Raw genomic sequence first — 25,085 nt, 5'->3', positions numbered from 1 at the left:
ATTATTATGAATATTTAAAACAGCTGCATACATTTTTTCAGGATTCTTTGATGAGTAAAAAGATCCAAAGATCAGCATTTATCTGAAAAAAGTTTTTGTAACATTATACACTATACCATTCAAAAGCTTGGAGTCAGTATATATTATTTTATTTTATTTTTTGGAAAGAAATTATAGAAATTATACTTTTATTTAGCAAGGATGCCTTAAATTGATAAGTGATGATATTAGAATTATAAAGACATGTTATAATGTTATTATCATGTTATAATGTTACAAAAGATTTCTTTTTCACAAAAAAAATCTACTCAGCTGTTTTCAACACAATATTTAATTTGTTTGAGCAGTAAATCAGAATATTAGAATGATTTCTGAAGAATCATGTGACTGGAGTGAAGGTGCAAAAAATTCAGCTTTGAAACCACAGGAATAAATTAAGTTTTAAAATATATTTAAATAGAAAACAGTTATTTTAAATAGTAAAAATATTTCAAAATTTTACTGTTCTTGCTGTACTTTGGATCAAATAAATGCAGGCTTGGAAAGCAGAAGAGACTTCTTTAAAAACATTACAAATCTTACTGTTCAAAAACCTTTGACTGGTATATAAAATGAACCTAGCACAAAAACTAATTAAAAGCATATTTATAATCTGTTGATTGATATTTAATTATTGTAAAATAATTTTAATGACTAAAACATCATATGTAGGTTACATGTAGCCAAGTGACAGATTTTGCACACCACTGTTACATATATGAACTTATGGTGAAAATTATTAGATAAAATTTAGCTTGGTCTCCTGAGGTTGACAACCACCTTTTCTTCTGAAGGTTATGCTTTTACTGACCATTGTTAAGAAAGTTTTATTTCTTTATTTTTTTACCACATTTGTGGAAGGTGCCTAATATTTCAACCTTTTTGTCCAAATACTGACTTGGCCTGTATGTCCACTTGTACTGTAAAATGAGAAAAAATGAATGAAATTGCACAAACTACTGTTGGGTGGATACGGTACTGATACTTTATGCTTAAATAAAACACCCAATTTATTGATTTACCACCTTTTTAATGAAAAAAGGTCCTGAAAGGTCCATGTACCACAAACATATTTGAACTAAAAACTGTATGTGCTTTCATGTCTATGACAAAAGTGAGAATGTTAAACATACATGTACATTCATATTGAGAAATTCTTGTTAAGGACGGAGAGGGATGTTTCTTGCAACACAATTATAAAGTTAAAGATGCATCTATACAGTGGGAATGGTAAATCCAAAAAAAGACAAAAATACTCTGCAGCAGTGCGAACCTATGTGTTTGACTGGTAATTGCATAATTAAAAAAAAAAAAAAAGAAAAAACATTGTTGACAAATGTGCAAGCATGACTAAGGCTGCTCATGAGGAAATGCTGAAATGGACTTATGCTGAACACTGTCAAACGAACAACTTTGCAGTCCAGCCACTTTTGTCAGCAAACGTTAAGCCCAACGGGCCTCTGTCAGCACATTTACACATATTTACAAGGGTCTTGAGAAGACTATACCATTGCTGACCATACTGTGTTGGAATTATATGAAGTCTACTTGTGTTCATTTTTTCATTGATTTACACAGGAATGAATTACGAGCTGAAATTTGTGTAATACTTTTATAAACTCAAATGAGAGAGAAATGACATCAGTTAACAAATTAACACATAAATGCAAAGAATTGAATCTAATTAGCACTTAATCTGGCAAAAAGCTATTTTAAATTCATTTTATAAACCTCACAGTGAGCTATTATGCCCTTTTAAAGATAACAGACACACATTTACACACCGTCCACACACATAAATGAACAAATGACCAAGCAAAATTTGTCCAGTACCATTCTTGTCCTTCATTTACCTCATTTGTACACAAACACTAAAAGGGAAAAACATGTTGATCACTCATAAATCATATGAACTGTAAATACAAGTCACTTGTATTAGGATTCCTGTTTCTACGGCCTTCAATGAAGACAGATGTTTTTTGCTTTAGTGTTTACAATAGAATACGGTGTGGTAGAGAGTGACAGGAGGCCAAAAAAGGAAAACCAGACAACTGAATAACACTTGTTCAGACATTTTAAACAGTTTCCCAGGCGTGTGTAGTGTTCCTATATCAAATACTTTGTTCTTTGGTCAGTTTCTTCTTGCTTCTTGATGCTTGCATATATAATCATTTTTTTATTTACACAGTTTAAAACCTGTCAAAATAAATAAAGAATTTAAATTTTGGTATGGAAGAAGTCTTTCCCACAAAATAAAAAAAGAAAACCAAGCTTTCTTCAAAGCCATCTCCATCTAAGGCAACAGTTCTTCATTAAATCTTCCAGGTAGAGCGTTCCTCATTATTCCCAATAGGTGCATATATAAATACCACACACGCCCACTAATGCTTGTGAGCGAGAGAACTTGTGAGTGGTTATATTTGGATCTGCTCAAATCCCATTCGGAGCCTTTTGCTGTCCATCCTTCATTTCAGTGCATTGAGAGGCATTTGGTCAGTGTTAACTGCAGACAGGACCACTGTTGAGGAAGTAAGTGGTCATATCTCCTTTCCCCTTCACTTTCACCAGTCCACGGCACTCCAGCTGGTAGCCCTTACTTTCTAGTACATGGTATAAGTCAGTGGTCACCTGTAGGAATAAAGAACATCATCATAAACTTTTCATTACACACTGAATTAAAATTAGCCAAAAACTAGTTTTCAAATGGCCAGTTCAATTGTCTGCCATTGGTTGGAAAAACTGATAGCCACACCCCAAACTCAGCCCATTGGTCAAACCAGTGTTGCTATGCCAGGCTGGTTGGGATGCTCAAACAAACAGACCAATGTTTTTAAACAACCACAGTGTTTACACATTTTTTACATAGACTTGCTTACTTATTAAAGGGATAGCTCACCCCAAAACTAAAATTCTGTCATTAAGTACTCACCCTCATGACGTTCCAAACCCGTAAGACCTTTGTTCATCTTCAGAACACAAATTAAGGTATTTTTAATAAAAACCGAGAGCTTTCTGACCCTGCATAGACATCAACGCAACTGACATGTTCGCAAGAGTCATTGTACTCTTGTGAACGTGTCAAAGACTGACACTAAAGAGAAGAAATTGTTGAATAAAGTGATTATTTTTGTTCTTTGTGCACAAGTAGTATTCTCGTAGCTTCATAAAATTAAATTTGAAGCACTGATGTCACAAGGACTACAGTGCCTTGCAAAAGTATTTATACCCCTTTATTTTGTTGCTGCCTTATGTTGAACTGCTTTAAATTACTTTCTTTTTCACATCAGTCTACACTGAAAACACCATAATGTCAAAGCAAAAACAGGTTTTTAACATTTTTGCAAAATTATTAAAAATAAAGAACTTAAATTACTCCATTTCATAAGTATTCATACCCTTATCTGGGACAGTTGAAATTTAGCTCAGGAGCATTCATATTGCTTGTAGATGTTACTGTACTACGAGTGAATTTAAGCTGTGGCAAATTCAGCTGAATGGGTATGATTTGGAAAGGCACACTCGTCTTAATAAAAGGTCTAACCGCTGAAATTGCAGAGCAAAAACCAAGCCCTGAGGTCAAAAAATCTGCCTGTAAAGCTCAGAAACAGGATTAGATCAAGCCACACATCTGGGGAAGAGTTTAGAAAAAAATTCTGCTGCATTGAAGATTTACAGAAGCATGTAGTCTCTGTTACCCTTAATGGAAGTTTAAAACAACCAGGACTCTTCCTAGAGCCGGCCTTCTGGCCAAACGGAGTAATTGGCTAGAGATGAGAATGGCCTTGGTTAGAGTGGTGACCAAGAATCTGATGGTCACTCTAGTTGAGTTCCATGATCATATGTGGAGGTAAACAGCAAAATATAGAGATAGCCTTAACAAAAACCCAGTCCTGAGGATTCAGAAACTGGGCAGAAGGTTTACCTTCCAAGAGGACAATGACCCTAAGCACACAGCAAGAGTGGCTAATAGACAACTCTGTCAATGTGCTTGAGTGGCTCAGCCACAACCTAGACTTAAACCCAATCAAATATTTCTGGAGAAACTTGAAAATTAGTTTGAGAGTTAATGAGGTGAAGAGGTGAGAAGAAGAATGGCAGATAATTGCCAAATGCTGAAGTGCAAAGCTTGTCACATCACACCCAAAAAGACTTGAGGCTGTAAAGGTCCTTCAGCTAAGTACTGAGATAAGGGTATGAATACTTATGCATTGTGCTTATTTAATTTTTTTTTTTTAATACATTTACAAAGTTGTGACAATTCTGTTTTTGATTTGTCGTTATGGTGTATGGACTGATGTAGGGAAAAAAGTAATTTAAAGTAATTTAATAATAAGGCAGCAACATAACAAAACTTTTAAAAATGAATACTTTTGCAAGGCACTGTATTTTAATAATGTCCTTACTACCTTTCTGGGCCCTGATCATGGTAGTTGTGTTGCTGTCTACGCAGGGTCAGAAAGCTCTCGGATTTAAAAATTCAAAATTCAAAAATATCTTAATTTGTGTTCTGAAGATGAATAAGATCAGGGTGAGTAACTATCATTCATTCATATTATTCATTTTTGGGTGAATTATCCCTTTATTTCTACATATTTAACTGGAATAGAAAACATTTAGAAATGTAAGTTTAATTTTGAATAACTTATTTCACCTTTAAATAATAATTAGGTAGCTAAAAACGAAAAAGCCACAAAAAACTCTTGCATTTGTGAACTGCAATTGCAGTAGCATGAAGATAGGGGGCAGCACCATCTTTATAAATACAATGTTGCCCATAGTAATTGGTGTATAGTGTTGCACTATTGGAAACTAATGGAGGATTCTAAGTTGTGTTTTGCCAAAAATAGTCTTGTATAAGCAAAGAGTTTATTATGTTGTGGTTACCTGGATACGATCAGGAACACCTGTGCTGTCCATGCGACTGGCCACATTCACTGTGTTGCCCCATATATCATACTGAGGCTTTCTGGCTCCAATCACACCAGCAACCACTGGCCCAATGTTCAAACCTGTGTCGAAAATACATTTGTCATTGTCATTGCTCTTACACACTCCTCAGCCTCTGAGAGCCTGCATTCATAAACACTGTCTTTACACAAACCTTTTGCTTTCTAAGTTAAACATACATCAGAAAAAGCTAACAGTGAAGACCTACTTACCTATCTTCATCTGAAAGTTGTTGAATGAGTGTTCGTTGATGTACTTCATCTGTTCTCGTAGCCTCATGGCATAGTCAGCCAGAGCTAGAATGTGTGTGCGGCCCTCTTTGTCGTACGTAGAGTCGTTCAATCCAGATGCTGCCATGTAAGTACTACCAATAGTTTTGATCTTCTCCAACTGTTTATATTTCTCTTCAGAAATGATCTATTAAGAGTATAGAACATAAAGAATAAGATTTACGCTATTTTCTCCACACCAGTAGGTGTCAGTATAAAGTCAGAGATGAATTTAAAATCAGTTTTCTGAAATTCTGACATCATAAAGCGATTGTTCCATGTCAGATTCAAGTGGCACAATGTTCTTACCTCATCAAAGTCGGCGATGATCTCATTGAGGAGTCTCAGGCATTCCACACCCTCATTGTTGGCCTCCAGTTCAGTGTAAAACTCTGAGAAGTTGCTGATGGAGGCAAACATTACGGCCACACATTCACAGGACTGGTAGTAGAGCTCATCGTTTCGACGTTCTCGCGCGAGGAAGTGGGCAGCCACATCTTTGGGCAGGATGTTGTGAAGGAGACGACGGTTGTAAGCCTGCAGCTCCTCCATCTCCTCTTTCTCTTCAGTGGCCTGGTGAAGAACGACAGCGAATAATCATCGATTGTCCTGGGATTTAACGACTGGAAAAGTATTTTTGCCAAGTGGTCGATTCAGAGACAGCCTACACACCTGTAGCTTCCACAGGAAGTCAAGGCGTGCGGTGGACTCGACCTGCTGTGCGTGCAGATAGAGAGCCAGTACAAATACAGTGAGGATGACTGGAATCGACACCCTCAGAGACACTTTAGTCACCGTTTCCTGGCTATGTGGGAAAACAACAACACATACAGAATAGAGTTTATCAGAGACAAAGAGTTCTTGTTTATGAAATAATACATTTCTCTGTTGCAATTCATACTATCTCGTAAATCTCACAGCTGTATATTTGTTTACACGGTAAATAGTTTTTAAAATATACTGACAACTGAAAATTAGAGACAAAAAAACTAATTTGTGTTCGTATTCTAAAGCTGCTTCTGCCTTTGAACCATCTCTCTTACAATCATGATAAACCATGAGATGAACTCACCAATAATTTGTTTCATTGAAAGAATACCTGTGTAAAAACAGACATATTTTCATTAGAGACCAACATGATTTACTAAAAATAAACACCCAGAAAAATGTGGGTCATTCGCATTAAATGGTTACAATGTGTGCCACATTTTGTGTCCCTACATTTGTGTCCCTACATGTACATTATTTCATTTAATAGTTTTTAAATCTGTTTAGAGTCATTTAAAAGAAATTTTATAATAAATGCTATTAAATTTTTTGTTAAGAAATTTCAGTCCAATTTGCATATTCCCATTCATCACTACTACATTTTAATCTGTTTTAATGGGAAAATTCTACATAAACTTGAATAAAAAAATTAACTACAACTTTATTTAACATTAAAATATCATGCTTCAACTGTCAAATATTTTTAGGTCCTCAAATTTTTAGAAAATGACTATAAGATTCAAACAGTGGTGACTGACAAAATGCAGTGTTTATCTTTTTAAGTACTTATTGTGGATTTGTCGAGATTGAAAAAATAAATCATTTTTTTACACAAAGAACAAATATTAATTGAATAATGTGTTGCCATCACTGTCCATTTTAGCAGTTCTTAAACTCCAAAAAAAAGGCACAAATATGTTTTGAAAATGTTTTCTATTATGATGTTTGACAAAACCAATATCAGTGAATTTTTTGATTTTCAATAGAAATGTCAATTTTACAGCAAAAAAACAAAAACAAAAATAAAAAAACAAAACACACATTCCATTATTTTTAGCCTGTAGTATGTATTTTGTTAATTACATAAACATAGCATCATGTTTTTTCAAAGTAAGCAGTAATTTTTCTAAGTAAGCATTTAAAAAGAATGAAGAAATAAATTAAAAACAGTAAGCAGTTCTTTTTTTTGTCAAAAAGATTTCATTTTTCAACATATTTTATTATTATATAGATATCAAGTGGTGTGTGGTGGTGCTCTGAAATGAGGCGGCAAAGTTTTCTTTTCCCCTAAAAGTTTTTTTTTTTTTTTTTTTTTTTTTTTTTTTTTTTAAATCAAAAGTTAATTCATGTCCCAGTCACATTTCCCAGGTTAAATAAACATTACTTACACTATCAGAAAAAAGAAAAAGATAAAAATGATATTCTATATTTTTACATTAACAATGTAATCAATATGCAATTTATTAAAGCCATGCATGAATCTCATCGAGTTAGTGTTTATAAGCATTTTACAATTATTAAAATAATACCTCAAGTCAGTATCAATTTAAACAATATATTTAATTAGTGAACTTATGTTCAGCTATTCTTTTTAATAGTTAACTCTGAACTATTTTTGAATTTTGCAGATCATCAGTCATCAAAGTTCGATAAATATTTGTCAGAGACGCACTTTCCCCTTACGTCACTTTCCCGAGCAAACTCCCACTGTAACTTTACCTGCTGGTGCCACTTCTGGACAATGTTTCTTTAGTGATTTATACACTTTTTAATGTTTTATTTTGTAATATTGGCATTGTTTTATTTGTACTACGTTTTTTTTTTCTCATCCAATACTTTGAGGAGACACTGCCTCCCTTGCCTCCTTGGAGGAAACACCCCTGAAAAATCCAACAGTTGGTAGTGTTGTAGTGTTTTTTTTGTTTTTTTTTTAAGTATTGACCTAATGCCATTGTCTTACAAAACAACTTTTTACATATCCACTCTATGTGTCTGCAGAGAATAACACTCACATTGCATTGGCGGTGACGAGCAGGTCGGCGTTGTCCAGCAGAGTGACTAGAGGCCACTCCACTAACAGCAGGAAGCTGACCTGGATGAAGAGCATGAGGACCAGTTTGCCTATACTGCTGATGTGCAGGAACACTGAGCAGCACAGCAGAGTCAGCAGCACACTGTATGTGAAATACTAGACGCACAGGAACAACACCATCATACAACATGCTATCATACTGTTACCATGATAACATGGGCAAAAATCATAAATGTTTCCAAATAAATCATTGAGTTTTTGCATAAGTTTGCATAAACACGTTTTTTCAGTCAGTCTCAGTCAGCAAAAAAAATGTTGATGCAGTAGGGAGATATAGGAGCATATATGCAGAGTGCACACATCATACATGTACAGATGGTCACACACACACTGACCTCGGGTAAAGGACATGCTGAAGGCTGCCCGAGACAGAAGATGAAGGGGTCCTCTACTAGTCCGGTCAGATTATACAGCATACACGGCGTGACTGAATCAGAAACATTCAACTGTGCAGCCACACATTTTAGCAGATCCTCCTGGTCACAGGTAAACTAAAAAACAGAGAATAAAAAATAATAATAGAAAAGGTGTGCATTACTTAAACATGAAGTTAACTACAAGTGTTTCCAGTAAGGAATCAGGGAAAAGATCTCTTTAAAATTCCACTTAATTTCTTTTTAACTGAGTCAACGGAGCATTTATTTATTTTTAAACTTTTAATAATCCTACAAATATTTATTCAGTATATAATTTTTTAAAAAAATGAGGAGTATATTTAATATATATTTTAATTCATTACTCATTTTAAATCTGGAAGAATGATGTCATCTCCATCTATTGAAATAAATAAATACATAAATAATAATAATAACAATAACATTTATTATTATTCTTATTTTATACTATTTTTATTATTATTAAAATTATTATTAATATTTCAATAAGAGGAGATGGCAACAACAGCATTTTCCCAGATTTAAATGAGAAGGATATTAAATATATTTTAATTCACTCCTCATTTTAAATCTGGAAGAATGTTGTCATCTCCACCTATTTAAATAAATAAATAAATATTAAAAATAACTTATTATTATTATTATTATTATTATTATTATTATTATTATTTCCATATGAGGACATGGCAACAACAGCATGTTTTCCAGATTTATAACAACAACAATAATAATAATAGTAATTATTATTATTAATTATTTATTTAAATAGGCGGAGATGACATTATTCTTTTTAAATCTGGAAGAATGTCACCCCCATCTATTGAAATAAATAAACATTATTATTATTATTATTATTATTATTATTATTATTTAGGAGGAGATGACAACAACAGCACTTTTCCCAGATTTAAAATGAGAAGGATATTAAATATATTTTAATTCACTCCTCATTTTAATCCTGGAAAAACAATGTCATCTCCACCTATTTAAATGAATAAATACATATTATTATTATTATTATTATTATTATTACTATTTCCTATTTCCATAGGAGGACAGGGAAACAACAGCATTTTTTTGTTTCAGATTTATAATAATAATAATAATAATAATAATAATAATAATAATAATAATAATTATTATTATTATTATTATTATTATTGTTATTATTATTATTATTTATTTATTTAAACAGGTGGAGATGACATATATTAAATATTAAATAAATAAATGTATATTATTATTTATTATTATTATTATTTTATTATTATTATTATTATTATTATTATCATTATTTAAGTATACTAAATTAATTTTAATTCTCCTCATTTTAAATCTGGAAGAATTATGTCCTCTCCACCTAGTTAAATAAATAAATAAATAAATAAATAAATAAATATTTTGGTAACACTTTACAATGTGTTATTTGTTAATGAATAATGAACAATAGATTTAATACACTATTTATTCAACTTTGTTAATGTTAATAAAAAAAACAGTTGTTCATTGTTCGTAAATTCAGTGCCTTAACTAATGTTAACAACTTGATTTTAATAATGCATTTAGTAAATGTTGAAATTAACTAAGATTATTAAATGCTGTAGAAGTATTGTTCATTCTCAGTTCATGTAAACTAATCTAGTTAAAATATGTAAAGTGTTGATAAATAATATAAAGACATATAAATAATATAAAATCCATCAAGTTTGAATGAGTTTGAATGCCCAGCTCAACTGGGAAAATTAGTGCTCATACTAGTGTAGAATTACACTGACACACAGGAAAAAAAAAACTGACAAAGGATTTTTTTTTTCAGCCAGCAACAGACTCAGATCAAATTCCTACCATATTAACAAAGGCAGAGATGAAAAGAAGCAGAATTGTAAAGACTCCGACGAGTGTGCTGTTGACACGGGACTGAACGATCCTCTTTGACACTGTCTGCAAGGTAACTGGGAAAAGCTGCAAGAGAGACAAAAGGGAAAAATTGTGAATGAACACCTCTAAGACACAATTGAAAAAAGTTGCATTGATTGCACATTCATTTGAATTAAAAATGCAGTCCAGATTTCACATGCATAAATGTGAAGGATGGAGGGAGGCACTGACTGACCTTAACACAGGAGTAAATGGCACATACAAAGAGGACATGTGCAAGAATAATAAAGATGCTGATGAACATGCCCAGCATTAACGGTGTACTGCAAGACAAAATACACAACACCATTCATACTGCAAATTAACATCTTAACATTAAATCACTTTCATTATAGTAAAGAAAGCTTTATCACTCACTGTGGAAATACGATGATTTGTATAAAAACAATAAAGCAAAAGACAACAAGTGTACAGGCCACATAACCACCAAAACGATCGTCCACCTTTTTGGAATACTAAAAACACACACAGAAAAAAAGGTGTTACTGTTAGCAGTTTCAGACTTTTTTTGGTACTCTAAGTTTATAAATGTTGTACCAGTGCTGGACAGTGTTAAACCTGTTTTACAAGCTGTCTACGGACCTTTTTCTCCAGAAAAGGTGTTTGGAATGTGAGCAGGAACTTCTTGACGTGGTCTTTCCGCAGCTGGTCAATGCTGCGAGCATCGATGGCACGACCTAAAAACTCATCGACCTCGTCCTCTGGGTTCAGAGCCTCTTGCGCACAGCGGCTGGCGAGAGCAAAAAAACATATTCAGGATAAAAAAGGTGATGTTATAAAATGTACTTATATTAAAATATATAAACAATATCTACGTCTTAAAAAAAAATCATTAGTGGTGCCCCAATTTGCTTTTTTGAAGTGAAACCTTATCTAGACCATTCATTTTATGTTGGTTCTATTCTAAAGCGACTCACAGATTGTGAAAACAGCCTGTGAAATCTAACCCACAAGCCCCTGCAGAGCCAGAGAGAATGGATTTGTGTCCTAATAAAAGCAGAACTCACTTATCTTTGCTGGAGGCTTCATCTATGCCCTGAAAACAGACAGGTAGATTAGTTACAGTGGGCAGTAAAAACACAGTGGAAGTAGAAAAACACATTCTGGGTTTCATCTCAGACAGCTCCAAAGCCAAACCCACAGAGTCACTGCTGCTTTAATTAACACTCAGGGACTTCAAATTACATTCAGAGCGAGAGTGAGAACTTGACGGAGACGAGAAATGGGTCTTACACAGCAAATAATCATGATCTTGTTTTCCAGAAAAATGTCTAAACATTTTTAAAACAAGATAAATTTACTTGCAAAGCAAAACTTATATACTACATATTGTTAAGTTTATAGTATATATAGAATATAGTACATATGCTGTTAATTAATCATTTTTATGTATTTCTTTATATTTCATATAATTAGTATTTCAAAGAATATACTGAGGAAAAAAAAAAAAAAAAAAAAAAATAATAATAATAATAATAATAATAATAATAATAATAATAATAATAATAATAATATATATATATATATATATATATATATATATAATATAAATGTATAATATGCGTTTAGTTTACAATGTTACATTATTTTACATATTTTAATGAATGTATATTGAACGTTTTTTAAATCTAATTTAGTTTTCTAACCATATATTTATATATATATATATATTTTTTTTTTAACACAAACCTGAATATGAAAACCATAACCATTTTTTTAACATATATTTAGAATATATTTTGTATATATATTTAAAAGAATACACATTTAAATAAGTTTTAATTTAAGGTTAAACAAATATCAGTAATTTATACAATTTTGTTTACCTGGTAACACTTTACAATAAGGTTCCATTAGTTAATGTATTACCTAATATGAACAATAAACAATACATTTACTACAGTATTTATTAATCTTTGTTAATGTTAGTTAATGAAAATACAGTCGTTCATTGGTAGTTCATGTTAGTTCACAGTGCATTAATTAATGTTATCAAGCAACTTATGTTTTTAATAATGCATTAGTAAATGCACAAATTAACATGAACTAAGATTAATAAATGCTGTAGAATATTGCTCATTCTTAGTTCATGTTAACTAATGTAGTTAACTAATGTTAACCAATGAACCTTATTGTAAATTGTTACCAGTTTTTTAATCTAATAACGTTTTCTAACCATAGAATATTTTAAACTAGAAAACAATAATTTTTTTAACAAACTTAGAACATATTTTACACACATATTTTAAATAATACAAATTTTAATAAGTTTTAATTTAAGCTTCCTTACTCTATTTTTAAACAAATCTCATTAATTCATACAATTTTATTTACCTGGTAAGACTTTACATCAATAAGGTTCCATTAGGTAATGTTAATTAATCTGTTCACTAACTTGAACAAATAATGAACAATACATTTATTACAGTATTTATTAATCTTTGTTAACGTTCATGTTAGTTCACAGTGCATTAACTAATGTTAACAAACAACTTTTGATTATAATGAATTAGTAAATGTTGAAATTAACATGAACTAAAATGAATAAATGCTGTAGAAGTAGTGTTCATCTTAGTTCATGTTAACTAATTTTGTTAACTAATTACTGTTTAAATCTAATTCAGTTTTCTAACCATATGAAAACAGATAACTGATATGATAACTATTTTTAACATAATATATATTTATACACATATTTTAAAGAATACAAATTTAAATAAGTTTTAATTTAAGGTTCCTCATCCTATTTTTAAATAAATCTCATTAATTTATAGTTTTGTTAAACTGGTAACACCTTACAATAAGGTTCCATTAGTTAATGTTAGTTAATGTATTAACTAACATGAACAAACAATGAACAATATATTTATTACAGTACTTATTAATCTTTGTTAACGTTAGTTAATAAAATACAGTTGTTCATTGTTTGTTCATGTTAGTTCACAGTGCATTAACTAATGTTATCAAACACAACTTATGTTTTTAATAATTAACATGAATTAAGATTAATAAATGCTGCAGACATATTGCTCATTCTTAGTTCATTTAACTAATGTAGTTAACTAATGTTAACTATTAAACCTAACTGTAAAGTGTTACCAGGTTTTTTAATCTAAAAACATTTTCTAAATAAAATAAATTTTAAATATAAACTAAAAACCATAACCATTTTAACATGAATATAGAACATATTTGTATACATATTTCAAAAAATGCATTTAAATAAGTTTTAATTAAAACTTAAACAAATCTCAGTAATTCATACAATTTTGTTTAACTGGTAACACTTTACAATAAGATTCCATTAGTTAGTTAATGTGTTAACTAACATGAACAAACAAAGAACAATACATTTATTACAATATTTATTAACCTTTGTTAATGTTAGTTAATAAAAAGTCATTCATTGTTGGTTCATGTTAATTCACAGTGCATTAACTAGTGTTAACAAGCTTGATTTTAATAATGCATTAGTAAATGTTAAAATTAACAAACTAAGATTAATAAATACTGTAAAAGGATTGTTTATTCTTAGTTCATGTTAACTAAAGTAGTTAACTAATTTTAACTAATGAACCTTTTTGTAAAGTGTCACCATTTAATTTCATTTTAAAGATGTTTTTACATGAAATATGGATTTTAAAAAAATTACCACTTTACAATACGTTTTATTAGTTAACATTAATTAATTACATTGGTTAACATGACCTAAGAATGAACAATGTACCGCATGTATTAATCTTAGTTAATGTTAATTTCTGCATTTACTAATGCATTATTAAAATCACAAGTTGTGTTTGTTCACATTAGTTAATGCACTGTGAACTAACATGAACAATGACTGTATTTTGATTAACTAACACTAACAAAGATGAATAAACAGTGTAATAAATGTATTGTTCATTGTTCATTCATGTTAGTTAATACATTAACTAATGCTATAAAATGACACTATTGTAAAGTGTTACAAAAAACAAAAACTGCATTTCTAAAATACAGTATTAAAACAAATAAATCTCCACAAATAATTTAAACTTTTGTTTGAAAAAAAATCTCCCACTTGTTTTTTCCCTATTAACACCGTCTGACGCAATATTTATTTGTCACACTATTACTGTCCCTACTTTTTTGTGTGTGACACTGATGGAAATCAGAAAAGTCATCGCCTGGAAAGGGGAAAAAGCAATTCACACATAGGCACTGCCAAGCTCCAGAGAAAATTGCTTCAATTATGACTTGTTGCTACACTCATAAAGAAGTGCAGGGGAGATCAGACGGCGTGAGCTGTCAGAGGCAGAGCGAGAGCGGATGGAGCAGAGCTCACCATCTGTCTGAAGACTTTGGAATCTTTAGTCCTGGAGAAAGATCTGTCAGGAACCCACCGTGGCATCAGACCCTCTGAAGAATTGGCTCGAGCGCGCTGCATCTTAGCCATCATTGCTTTTTCCTCTTTCTGCAAGGGAAATTTGGCACAAGGACACACACAGGAAATTAAACCGTGCTCCAGCAAACTCAAATAAATAGAAACTTTATTGATCCCCAAAGGGAAATTCAGTCATTTGTATCAAGGCATAACAAAACACAGCCCCAACCACCAAATATTATGCAATCAAGATCCCCTGTTTGTGAATTTGCAGGCACAAACACTTTTGCAGTGAGTTTGTATTTCAACAATGTTCATATGCCTGCATCTGACTGACCCTTTTCTGACTGCATCCCAGCACAAAAAACGTCTCAATGTTGTTGTCCTTCAAATAAGCATTTCTCTCTCCTCCAAAACCTGGTTCCACTTCATAGTCACCATTTAAATACTGCAGTGTGGCTTTGGTGATGTGGATCCGCCTGTAAACATTCACAAGAGTTTTACTAATATTTCAGCAAAAAAAAAATCATACCTTCAAGCCATCCAAGATATAGATGAGTTTAGGAGTTTATTGAAATTTAGCATTACATCACTCGCTCACCTATGGATCCTCTGTAGTGAATGGGTGCCGTCAGAATCCAAAACAGCTGATAAAAACATCACAATAATCCACAAGTAACCCACATGACTCCAGTTCCTCACTTAATATCAGTAAAAAGCTGCATGTTTGTAAAAAACAAATCCATCAATAAGAAGTTTTCAACTTTAAACTCTTGCTTCCATATAAAATACCAGTCCATAATCCATAATAACACTTTCTCCAGTGAAAAAGCCTATCTCCTGTTGTCTTCTCACATAAAAATCCACCAAAAAATGTTTTTTTTTTTGCATGTAAACAGTGCTCAATTTGTGAATATTTTTCTCCTGTGCTCAGGTGAGATGACTTCTTCCCTGGAGAAAGCAACATTATGGACAGATACTAAAATTTTAGTCTTATTTCACCCCCATTTGAAGTTTAAAACATCTTAATGATGAGTATTTGCTTCACAAGAGCTGCAGATTACTTGTGGATAGGGATGCTAACCGTTAACCGACAGAAAGAATTTTGACCGATTAATACATTAATAATCAGTTAAACAGTTTAAAAGGTCATTCAATTTTTTTTTTTCAGTAATTTATCAAAATACTCTAAAAATAAAATTGCATTTTTGAGAAAAAAAAAAAAAAAAAAAATCACGTAGGCCTATAATGTTGTCACATTTAATTATTAGGCTACAATAAGAAATAGACCTGATGCCGACGTAAAATGTTTACAAACACTATAAACATAGGCTAGGCTATTTCAGTTCCTGTTACTCCACAAAAATATCCTTTCAATTTAACAGTATTCAGAAAAAGAAAAAGAATGAAAAATATAGGCTATACAAACGACAAGCCAAAACGATTTATTTAGGAATTCAAAGGGAAACTGAAACTAACGTCCGTATTCAAGATGTAGTCGAATGGCAAAACATTATTTTTTTATGTAATCCTGATTTTGTACTTCACTCGCATTCCAATATTCACATAAAACTAATAATCGGATAACGAGCGTCGGCTGTCTCCATTCACTGCAGAGGATCCATTGGTTAGTAAGTGATGTAATGCTAAATTTCTCCAAATCTGCTCTGATGACATCATCTACATCTTGTGATGCCTGATGGTGAGTATCCTTTCGGGACCTGTCCATTTTTGAGTAGACTATTCCTTTAACAAAAATCACTTTACAGCCAACTTTAAATATGAAACTTATTATTACTCATCACATTTTTGAAGGGTGGTGTTCACTTTTACCCTGCTTGACCTCCCGCTTCCATCTGGTTGGCCAGTGTGACATCGTTGGACCAGACATCAAACTGCCATTTGCGTAGGCCGAGCACCCCGCAGTGCACACGGCCGCTATGTATCCCCACGCGCATGTTCACGTTGACTCCTGTGACCTCTCGCACCAGTCTGCACATGTAGCAACACGCATGTGTTTTAATTAAAAAAATGTGTTGATGAGGAAGAGAGATCGATATAGAAAATGAAGAAAAAAAACGTACGAGATGGCCTCAATCATGTCCACCCCCATCTCCACACAGCAGTGTGCGTGATCTGCCCTCGGCTCCGGAAGTCCAGACACACAGTAATAACAGTCCCCCAGGATCTTGATCCGCAGACAGTGGTTTTCCTAAGAATTCAGACACAACACAGCACATTTATGCAAGTATTATTGCGGAAATCCAAGCTAATAGGATGTTATGATGTTAGCATCCTTGTGGGTGGCTGTTTGGGTTGGCTGTATGGTTGTTGAAAGTGTTTGGAGGTTTTTATTAGCATATCACCTGTTTCTTGAGAACTGGTTTTGAATTTATCATCAAAATTCTTAAAACAATATAAATTAACATGACATGTACTGTATCTTCAATATTTTAAAAATATTTGTAAATACCTTTTTTAACCGTTTTTTTTACTTGTTCATACTTAAAGTGAAAACACTGCAAAATTTAAAATTACTTTTTAATGAATTTGTTGGTCTTTTACATTAGCAGTCAAAAGTTTTTGAACAGTAAGATTTTTAATTTTTCTTTTTAAAAGAAGTCTCTTCTGCTCACCAAGCCTGCATTTATTTAATCCAAAGTACAACAAAAACAGTACAACTTTGAAACATTTTTACTATTTATAATAACTGTTTTCTATTTGAATATATTTTAAATTTATTCCTGTGATCAAAGCTAATATTTCAGCATCATTACTCCAGTATTCAGTCACATGATTCTTCAGAAATCATTCTAATATGCTGATTTGTGTATGCTGATATGTGTATATAAATAAACATACTAGAGCTGCACAATTCTGGATAAATTAAGAAGCGTTATTTGAAGCGTCAATCTGAATCGAAAATTACTTTCAAAAGACGCTTTGCTCCATTTTGATTTCTGCCATAGACATTAGTGTTTATATCCAAACTATAAACTTCTGTGATAATATGAATGATTGCATGACAGAAATACTACCGTGTGGTTGAAAAGGCTGTTTGTGAAGCTGTTTCATGCTCTCTCTATCAGCGGCACCACGAACAGAGATTTTAATGTTCTGATATGACTTTGTCAAAGGATTAATAGACACAGACGAATCATTGTCATTTAAAAATAAGATTAAGAGGGTGTTTATGTATATCCACCTTATTCTTAAACATGGAAGTAAGCCTATGTGCGAGATTTCCGGTTTATTAGTCGCTATACGGAAATAAGGAAAAGAATAACAACGTGCAGAAAACAGTAAAACTGTTTGCACTACAAACCAGTGTGCTCATAATTAAGATATTACATTAAAATAATAAGATAAGACACACCAGTTTGCAGTATCAGGCAGCAAGACAAGCTGTTTTGTACAGCTAAAAATAGCTGGGCACAGATGAGACCAGAAGCCAAAATTTACAAATGGCTGTAACAGCTTTTAAGGAAAAAAATAAGGTGGATAGCTACCTATCTCTTTTTTTTATCAGATAAACACATTGTTAACTTAACTTTTTTTTTGTTTTGTTTAAATAGTAGCACTAAAAATGAATGCATGTCCACTTACCCAAGCCAATTTATCAAAGCGAGCAAACAGCTCATTAAGGGTCATCACAAGCTCCTGAGCCGTGCACTGAGATGCCAAACTAGTGAAGCCCTCGATGTCCGCAAACAGGATACTGTCGTGAGAACAGACAGAAGACAAAGACAGACAGACAGAGAAAATTAGATCAATAATCACAGAGCACCTTGTCTGGGTCACAGAAGTTGGTTTGATGGCCTAACCGAGAAAAAACATCGATTCAGTTCACTTTCTGAATAGAGGGTGGCCACTCTCAATACTTCAGTCTATCCTTCAATTAGAAAAAGCAGGACGCGGTCAGTGTCCTTAAAGGCCTCCTAGCCATGAGGAGGATAGACGGTCATCAACTACAATTTAAGACATGACAGAATGGACACACGGTATGGACGCATTACCGTACGACAACAGATGGCACTGTTGCCTTCATAAACGGCTGATAAAATTGACAACATTTGGAAAGCAGGTTCCCTACACAGTCTGTGACATTTAGCATTTTCGCACATCCAAGTTTTCCTAGCGCAGATGCTTCGAGCTGGCTGGGATTATGCAGGACGATGTGTTCACAAGCGCTGAAATCCACACTCTCCAAACACGCAACTGCATTACTAAAGTGGCTTGCTGTCATTTCACGCAGCTTTCTGTTAATTGATTGTGTAACTTCTGGTACATCAAAACAAGCGGCCATAACCCAACTTGACCCTCGGAGGAAAAAAGAAAAGACGGAAAAGTCACGTCTCAAGGACCAGCGGGTTCGCTAATCTGCGTTTAAGCATTCAACATAGCTTTAGCCTTGGGAAAGATAACCTTAAGCGCTATCAGTGTCTAATGTGCCTGTGTTTTATCCAGACTTGTCGCGTGCTTCAATCACGTGGTGACTGAGTGTTATGACACTGTCAGCTCTCATTCGGGAGGTGTGAGGACAACATTGGCAACTGTATCTGTATGACACCATGTGCTGGTCTTGGCATTTGTGTACCTGACGTTGTCGTGCTTCTGGATGTAGATCTTGTGAAACATCATATCCTCCTTCTTGGCGTTGATGTCTGCCTTCATCTCCATGGCAACGTGCCTTGGCAACACAGAGAGCAGCAGGCGCTCCTGGATCAGGTTGGAGATGACACCAGTGAGCATGTGTATATACATACACACATACGTAAATGTGGGTAGATGACACAACTCAACTGAACTTTTCCTAAACATATGTATATGTGTGTGTTCACACATATACAAATATATACATTAAACATTGTATTTATACAGTATGTACACAAACACATACGGTATAAATAAATTACAAATTACTGAAAAAAAGTATACATACACATTTTATATAATAAAAATAATGTTTATTTATGTCTAGATTCTAATATAAAAATCTCATATACACACATATAAAATTAACATAAAATGTAGAAATAGTGTTTTCTGATTTATAAAATATTAAATAAAATAATTTGTGTGTGTATGCGTGTGTGTGTGTGTATATATATATATATATATATACACACACACACACACATACATATATATTTCACGTACACGCTTATATATATATATATATATATATATATATATATAGTTCACGCTATATATATATATATATATATATATATATATATATATATATATATATGTATATATATACACTTTTTTACAATTACTGGATACTGAATAAGGACTGTTTAAAATCATTTTATAGAGATTATACTCATAATCAACAATATCTAGCCAATGTAGGGGTGTGCGATAATGACAAAAAACGATATCTCGATATTTTCTGAAATTTTGTTGATAACGATAACTGGACAATATTTTGCTGAGCGTGTTACTGTGTTGGTATTTCGGCAGGTTTAGGACTGCCGTGGACAGCTGACATCAAAAACTTTTGATATTCTTCATATTCTCCCATCTTAAACCAGCCTAAGCTAGTTGGCTTTTGGCCACTTCCTTAACCGGTCAGGCTGGGAGACCAGTTGGAACAACCAAGTAAAACCACCCTGACCAGCCTAGCCAGGCTAAGAGACCAGCTAAAACCAGCTACTTTCAGCTTAGACCAGCTAAGACCAGCCAACCACCTTAGGCTGGTTATAGCTGGGGGTTTTTCAGCAGGGCTGTGTGGTGATCAGTTTGCAGGAATAAAAGAAATTTCCCTTTCCAATAAATTTAAATTGATTTTTACCTTATATGGGCACCTTTAGAAGGCCACTTTTTCTAAAAATAATTAAATCTTTTGTGTCAAATACCAATTCAGTGTTTGTAAACAGTGATGATGTTTTTTTGGGAGAAGCCTATTTGGTGGTAGAAATTCACCAGTGTTGCCAAGTTGGGCAAAATCTTTACCAGAGGAACCCTGCCAAAAAACGTGTTTTTATTCCTATGAATGCAATTTTTACTGGTGAACCGCCCTCGAAATGCGATTGGGCTAGTTTTGGGATAGTTTTTAGTAGCAATTGGGCAGGTTTTGTTGCGAAAACCTGGCAACCCTGAAAATGACCATTTTCTTTTAGCAGTCTATGGAAGCGATGGAATAAAATAATTAAAAAAATTTCATTTTACATTTCAAAATTCAGACTTGATTCTCAATATTCCAAGATAATATCTCACAATTCTGAAAAGAAAAAAAATCACTACATTATAGATATTTATATCCCACACTTCTTGGGTTTTTTCCCTCAGAATTGACAAACTCGTTATTGTTGAGTTAAATCAAGTTATAAAGTCCAAATTAAGAAACACAAACTTGGATTTGTGAGAAAAAAAAAGTCAGAATTGTGGGATAACATAGGTAAATGTCATGTAAAATGTTATTAGTTTAAATCGTATTTCATGTTTTTTTTTTCAGTTATTTCAACTGTAGAGCTAATACAATATGTTCCCTATGAACTGCATATGTGAATATTATGTAGACAAATAAGTAATCATAACAGATTTCATCCATAGTCTGTCCGTTTAAACGTGCATTTAGCTTCAAATTGCATCTCTGATAACAGTATTCTATAAAAACGATTTGCATTCTGATTCTGACATCCAAAGGCACAACAATCATTTTTTTTCTCTTATTCAATAGATTTAACCCATTTCCCTTCCCTTGTTACCAGTGTTTTTCTGCCACCACTATGCAGGTCCAAATTGGTCTATATCACATTTGCAATTGTACTGATATTTGGAGAAAAAAAAACTGTAGCCTACTTTTTGTAATAACTATATCAGATGATATAAATATAAAAAAAAACTTGTAAAAGTCATACGGGGCATATTTGCCCCCTTATCTTTAATTTGGGGAAAATTCTAAATGTATTTTAACAGACTAAATCACGCAGTTAAAGCGTGAACTCTAAATGAGCTCACACAGTAGTCTAACCTACATGTCTTGGTTTAAGTCAAAAATAGCATATTGTTTTAAACAACAATCATAGACAATATATACTGCACACCTCAATGCCAACCCAGTCATAAAATAGTTGGACTATTAATAACTTGGCACAATGTCTTGAACACATAGCAGCATGCTCACAAAAAAGATAAAAAACAGAGATATGGCACGATGATATGACTCAACACAACAGCCAAAGATATCTGCCTGTATGTGTATGGCTGGAGCAGCGGTGCTTTAAAGGATACATTTAAAGTTGTAACTTTCCTCACAAGGTTTTACAGTCTCACAAGGTTTTACTAAGAGCTAAGGCACAGCATGTTATCAGCATGCTTCATGCACATTCATGAGGTAAACAAGTGTCAGGCGGGTAGGTGTGTTTGTGTACTCGAGCGCCTGCCAACCTGCTGCTGGTTCTCTCTCTGAAGGTGTATTCTGGCTTGGATGTATCCTCTGGTCTCCTTGAAGGCCTGTCTCTGAGACACCTCTGCTGGGTAGTGTGTACAGATGCCAATGATGTTGGTGCACAGGAAAATCACCCCATTGGCACATAACTGCACAGAGAAAGAGAGAAGAAGAATGAAATGAAGAATTTTGGATGTAGGATGTGGAAAAAGTTGACTGTTGCTGTTTGCAATACATGACAGAGATCACCATGGGTATTATTTTGATTTAAAAGTGGATGAAAATATGATTTTTGGGCAGATAAAAACTTGGCTAATGAAAATTAACCAGGCCATTTGCCTATTAGACAGCTTGGATAAATAAAAGCTGCGCCTTCACGGCACACACTATTTACTTACTGATATATGAACTGACTACAAAAAAAAAAAAAAAAGGTTTAATACACTGAATGAAATGTATTTAATACATAGCACAATATAAAATATTTTAAATATTTTTGGAAACATACATACCCATACGCACAGTATCACAATTACATACATACCATACTGATGATAAATAAATATCCCTATGCTTTGCGTGTCTGACTGGGAAAATTGGACAGACACTCAGTCAGCGGTGAATCTTTTCCAGTCCAAAGGGAAACCACGAAAGATTGATGACTTTCGAATTCAACTAATGTCTGGCTACACATAATCATTTTTGGCCCTATTTAATGCCAAAAGGTGACTAACATACACGGTGACTCGTTGTCCTAAATGTTCCCACTCGTGAAACCCCATTACCATCTATCTAACATTTCTTACGATTAATATAACAAAAGTAATAAACACAGAACATAACAACCACAGTGTAACAGCCACAAACTGACTGTCTTACTGTAATACTATCTGCCTACATTACAGCATTCAAGCTAAAATCAATCATACAAAATTTTAAAGATCTTAGAGTAAAGAAATCCGAACTGCAGCAGAGTGTGGAAAGAGTCTGTATCAAAATGTCATACTCCATGAATCAAGCTGCTTCCCGACACAAAAAAAGGCCTGGAAATTCATATCTCTGATGTGATTAAAAGTGAACAGTGGAAAAAGATTTTTGTCCAGAAGCACTTCAACCAGTTTCCTGCGCGTTTATCAGGAAAAAAAAAGAAATATTGATTTCCGCGAACCAATCACTGAAGCTGTTTATTATTTCCAATCATTATTCAGCATTTCAATGTCATCGAGGTTCATAGGTTTCACAAACAATTCAAACACAGCAAACAGAAATGGACCAGCTGAAGACCAATTAATGTAAGAGCGTAAGGCCTACTTTCTGCAGTACTATGAAAAGCATCCAGTAACCAGCTTTGTGTTTCAGGTCTTTTATCTCTATATCAGTACAAGTATCTGGGGATTAGATGGTATGCGGTCAAACCTGTGTGTTTAAGAAAAGCAAAAATGGTTTGCGGTTTTACAGCAAATGGTTTTTGAGAGTTGTGTAACAGTTTTATGGAAAGCATTTTGGTGAAAGCATTTACAAGTCAATCTCTCAAAAACATACCCAGGTCACGTCACAACAAATCAAAAGAAAGCCAAGCCTATTTTAAGACCATCAAGCACATTTCTCACCTCATATTTAACATTTATTAAAATTAAACTGCTTTTATTGGGGTGTATCACTCCTGTTGCTTCATGTAGACAATGCTCCACAGATAGTTATGTCATGATGTTTCTTCCTGGTATCCTGGTCAGATACGTTATCCATTTTACATGGTCATAAATGAGTTTAAATATTGAATATGACAGTGGACACAAGGTCAATACGTGGTTATCATGTGTAAGAGTACGCCTCTGCTATCGACAACCCAAGCAAACATATCTAGTCATAATTTTCCATCAGTCAGAAACAGTTTGCCTGAGAGAATTAGTTGAGGCCCATTTCTCCGCAACAAGCGTTTTCTTCTTCGCCGGTCTTTATTTATCCACTTGACAAGAAATGGCAGAGCAGAGCTTCAGAAAAATAGCTCCACTCCCTCTTTCAAGTGCCTCTAGAGTGAATGTACAAACATCTTCAGATTTTAGAGTTCAGGAAGAAAAGCCAGGCCCATCAGGCATCCATTTGCTCAGATGACGTTATCGGTTTGCGTAATTTTAGCAATAAGGTGGGTTGTGTGGCCCATCTGTACAAGATTTCCAAAACTAAAAAAGGCAGTTCTAATCAAAGGACTCACTAACACCAACGATCCAATCCACCAAGCTGATTAGACATGGAAAATGTGGAGACGTGGCCGCAGACACGACAGATTGCCAATTCTCCATGTGCGGCCAGAAAAAGCAACAAGATGTGTAGAAAGTAATCATCTATGCAAGCAATTGTTCTTCAACTAACTACTTAAAATCTACTTAAATATCTAAAACTGATTCCTCTTTTATTAATCTGCCATTGTGTTCCTCATTTAAATTGGCATTAAAGGTGACATATGAAAATCTAACTTCCAATAGGAGATCTTGGAAAAGGTTAACTTTAGCCTGATAGCACTGAAAGTGAACGTACCACCCTCCCTGCAAATCCAGGCCTCCCAATCGCATCTACGCACACGGACTAGACGACCAGAGAAAACATTACTACAATACATTGTAACACCGAGTTGAAATGTTTAACAGCCCAGAACAGGAATACTGTGTGGTGCTATTAATGCACAGGAGACGAGAAGAGGCGTATTTTCCCCGAGTGTAATAAAAACGCCTCACGCGTCGACATACTCGTCAACATACATGGGAATCGAACAAGGAAAAAATGTACACAAGCATGCATTCAACTCAGGTCACAAACAGAAAGAAAATAAAATAAAGAAAGACAGATGTTGGTGGAGCGAGTCATCTCTTCACCTTTC

At 33.4% G+C, this 25,085-nt stretch overlaps 1 protein-coding gene across 2 annotated transcripts in view; it reads right to left on the bottom strand.

Moving 5' to 3' along the window:
• Positions 1 to 1,339: 1,339 nt before the first annotated feature.
• adcy6b (adenylate cyclase 6b) overlaps positions 1,340 to 25,085 on the bottom strand; it is a 50,459-nt gene continuing 26,713 nt past the window's right edge. For both annotated transcript variants that reach the window (XM_051096674.1, XM_051096675.1), the window contains exons 4-23: positions 22,210 to 22,359; positions 19,409 to 19,530; positions 18,418 to 18,529; positions 16,896 to 17,023; positions 16,645 to 16,803; positions 15,149 to 15,290; positions 14,773 to 14,901; positions 11,456 to 11,484; positions 11,031 to 11,178; positions 10,806 to 10,903; positions 10,624 to 10,711; positions 10,356 to 10,472; positions 8,451 to 8,606; positions 8,036 to 8,211; positions 6,328 to 6,354; positions 5,928 to 6,060; positions 5,565 to 5,828; positions 5,199 to 5,403; positions 4,924 to 5,048; positions 1,340 to 2,667 (exon numbers count right to left, since the gene is read on the bottom strand). In XM_051096674.1, coding sequence (XP_050952631.1) covers positions 2,539 to 2,667; positions 4,924 to 5,048; positions 5,199 to 5,403; positions 5,565 to 5,828; positions 5,928 to 6,060; positions 6,328 to 6,354; positions 8,036 to 8,211; positions 8,451 to 8,606; positions 10,356 to 10,472; positions 10,624 to 10,711; positions 10,806 to 10,903; positions 11,031 to 11,178; positions 11,456 to 11,484; positions 14,773 to 14,901; positions 15,149 to 15,290; positions 16,645 to 16,803; positions 16,896 to 17,023; positions 18,418 to 18,529; positions 19,409 to 19,530; positions 22,210 to 22,359 — 2,637 coding nt within the window. In that variant the 3' untranslated portion in view covers positions 1,340 to 2,538. The remainder of the gene's footprint in view (positions 2,668 to 4,923; positions 5,049 to 5,198; positions 5,404 to 5,564; positions 5,829 to 5,927; positions 6,061 to 6,327; positions 6,355 to 8,035; positions 8,212 to 8,450; positions 8,607 to 10,355; positions 10,473 to 10,623; positions 10,712 to 10,805; positions 10,904 to 11,030; positions 11,179 to 11,455; positions 11,485 to 14,772; positions 14,902 to 15,148; positions 15,291 to 16,644; positions 16,804 to 16,895; positions 17,024 to 18,417; positions 18,530 to 19,408; positions 19,531 to 22,209; positions 22,360 to 25,085) is intronic.

Source organism: Labeo rohita, chromosome 23 (assembly GCF_022985175.1).
Source record: "Labeo rohita strain BAU-BD-2019 chromosome 23, IGBB_LRoh.1.0, whole genome shotgun sequence".
Classification (NCBI taxonomy): Eukaryota; Metazoa; Chordata; class Actinopteri; order Cypriniformes; family Cyprinidae; genus Labeo; species Labeo rohita.
The sequence above is the reverse complement of the archived record's forward strand: the minus strand, read 5'-3'. Positions and strand labels throughout refer to the sequence as shown.